At 66.0% G+C, this 2,432-nt stretch overlaps 1 protein-coding gene across 1 annotated transcript; it reads right to left on the bottom strand.

Moving 5' to 3' along the window:
* Nucleotides 1–27: 27 nt before the first annotated feature.
* MNEG_16276 (hypothetical protein) lies at nucleotides 28–2,198 on the bottom strand (the record flags this gene model as incomplete). The annotated part of the gene is made up of 6 exons (XM_014035254.1): nucleotides 28–48; nucleotides 395–437; nucleotides 909–1,026; nucleotides 1,333–1,435; nucleotides 1,898–2,086; nucleotides 2,184–2,198. The coding sequence occupies 6 exons, from the start codon at nucleotides 2,196–2,198 to the stop codon at nucleotides 28–30; spliced, it is 489 nt and encodes a 162-aa protein (XP_013890708.1).
* Between the last annotated feature and the right edge of the window lie 234 nt (nucleotides 2,199–2,432).

Genomic DNA, 2,432 nt, shown 5'->3' with positions numbered 1-2,432 from the left:
GAAGTGGGGGTGGGGGGGGGATTGCGTTCAGGAGGCCGCAGGCGGGGCCTGCAAGAAGGTGCGGGATTTGGGGTGGCACGGCCAGGGTGACGCCGTAGTGGGGCGCCGAGAGATGCGGGGGGCTCGCCTTGCAGGCTGACTGGAAGAGGACGCGCGCGCACAGTTGGTGGGCCCACCGCCAAACCACGGCATTCAGGCACGCATATGCATCACCACGATCTCCGTCATCCCTCTGCCAGCCGTGCGGCGAGCCAGCGCCTCCACGCCTGTCCTGCCGCCCTCATTCCCCCCTCTGCTCTAGCAAGCTCGGAATCGCCCACCCACCTGGTGCAGCGCTTCTTCCCCTCCCCCCCTTCTCCCCTTCTCCCCTCCCACCCCGGCACTGCCCACCCACCTGGTGCAGCGCTGTCTGCAGCTCCTCCTCCACCACATCGATCCTGCCAGGGTGGGAGGAGCGCATATGCGTGCAGGAGGGGCCGTGCGGAAGGGGCCGCGTCAGAGCCGCCCGACCCTGTCAGAGCCAAGCAGCGCGGCTGCCTGGAGGGCGACCGAGCGCCGCCTCGCTGGGGCAGAGGGGGGAGCAGCGGCGTCTCAACTCGCGTGCCGAGCAGGGTTCGGGCGGTTTTTGTCGGTGGAGAGGTCGGGTGTCAGCCGCCCCATCATATTGCGACAAGGACCAGGCTTGTTTGATTTTCTCGCTGCAGCGGTGCTCTGTCCATACTGAAGCCCGATAAGCAAAGCAGTCCGCCCCCCGTGCCCGGCCTCCGTCCCCCGAAAACCCACAGCCACCTCTGCACGGGCCACCAAAGCCAACCACTGCTCCCTGATCCACGCACACGGTTCTAGGACATCAATATGCAAGAAGTCCCAGAGCGCATGTGAGTGACCCGCCGTGCCCCCCACCCCACCTGCAGGTGAACAGCGCGTGCACCAGCTGCATCAGCTCCGCCGCGTCCCCCGGCGACGCGCTGCCCTTGAACGCGCGGCTGTAGGCCGACGCAGACACAGACAGGTCGATGCGCTTGCCTGCAGGCGGGAGCAGGGGGGTCGGCGGCCGTCAGGCCTGCTCGTTTGACGAGCGGTGCTCTTGCGTGTGAGCGGGAGCGGGGGCGAGCGCACCGTCGGGCCTGTCAGGCCGCAGCTCGATCGGCGGGCGGCGCGCTCGCCTGGGAGCAAAAGCAGGCGGACGTGGCCGTCCGAGTCCATGCGGCAGCAGCCCCCCTCCCCCCCAAAAGAGGCAGCAACAGCCCAGTGTAGAGGGGAAAGGAGCATGCCGCAGAATTGGGTTCAATTCAACAATATTAACGTATAAATGAATGTGATCGGCCCCACCTGCGAGGATGTCGTTGAGGACCTGTGGCCTGTGGCCGTAGACCCCCAGCTCTCCGGCCAGGAGGTGCGCCATGCGGCCCACACCCAGCAGGGACGGGGGCAGCTGCGGTGTGTGTGTGTGTGTGTGTGTGTAAGGGAAAAGGAGATGAGTCATGCACGCGCGGCGCGTGGGGGGTCCTTCGTTGCGGTGATGTCAGCATGATGGCAGCAAGGAAGGGTGGAGGAACCACGCGCGAGCGGGCGGCGGCTGCGGGGAGCACAGCAGGGGGGCGCCCCACGGCCAGCAGCTTGGCGTCCCTCACGCCCCTCTCTTGTATCACCACCCCTCCTGCATCATCACCCCACCCACAACAGCCCGAGGACCGAACATAACAGAACAGCGGTACCGGCTGTCAAATTCGTACGCACACACACACACACACACACACACACACACACACACACACACACACACACATGCACGTGCGCGCGCAGACACACACGACCATACACACACGACCCCCCCCCACACACACATATGCACACACACACACACCAGAAACACGACACACCACACACACCCCACCTCGCTGAGCCCCCCCACGGCCAGCCCTGTGATCAGCAGCTCGTCATCCAGAAAGTCCCTCTCCTGCAGCACCACCCGCAGGCCGTTGGACAGCGTGAGCGCCACGCCACCAAGCTTGGGCAGGGGCGTCTCGCCCACGACGGCGCCGGGGGCGGGGGAGAAGGGCAGGATGGCGTCAGGCACGTCGTCCTGCCAGAAAGGGGGTGTGGTGGATGGGGTCGTGACGTCCCATGATTGGTATTATGACAAATGTTTTATGGTTTGATGTTTCCTGGGATAACCTCACGGTAGACGTCGTCATTGCGGGCATGAGTTTGACCCTGGCGCGGGGTGGTGTTCTGCTTGTGGTCGAGGCGGTTGCGACAGCAGGGCCCCCTGTCCCTTCCTCTCCCTGCCCCTTGCACCCCCACCCCCCCTGCCCCTAGGGGTGCACCCCCAGCTGAGCCCTACCTGCGCCCAGGGCCCGATGGCGCCGGCCTCCTCCGCCGCCTGCACGCGCCTCACGACCGCCAAAATGTCAGAGTCCCCGTGGCGG

The sequence above is a fragment of the Monoraphidium neglectum genome, assembly GCF_000611645.1.
Source record: "Monoraphidium neglectum strain SAG 48.87 unplaced genomic scaffold scaffold06191, whole genome shotgun sequence".
Classification (NCBI taxonomy): Eukaryota; Viridiplantae; Chlorophyta; class Chlorophyceae; order Sphaeropleales; family Selenastraceae; genus Monoraphidium; species Monoraphidium neglectum.
Note: the sequence above shows the minus strand (reverse complement) of the source record. Positions and strands in the feature narration are given on the sequence as shown.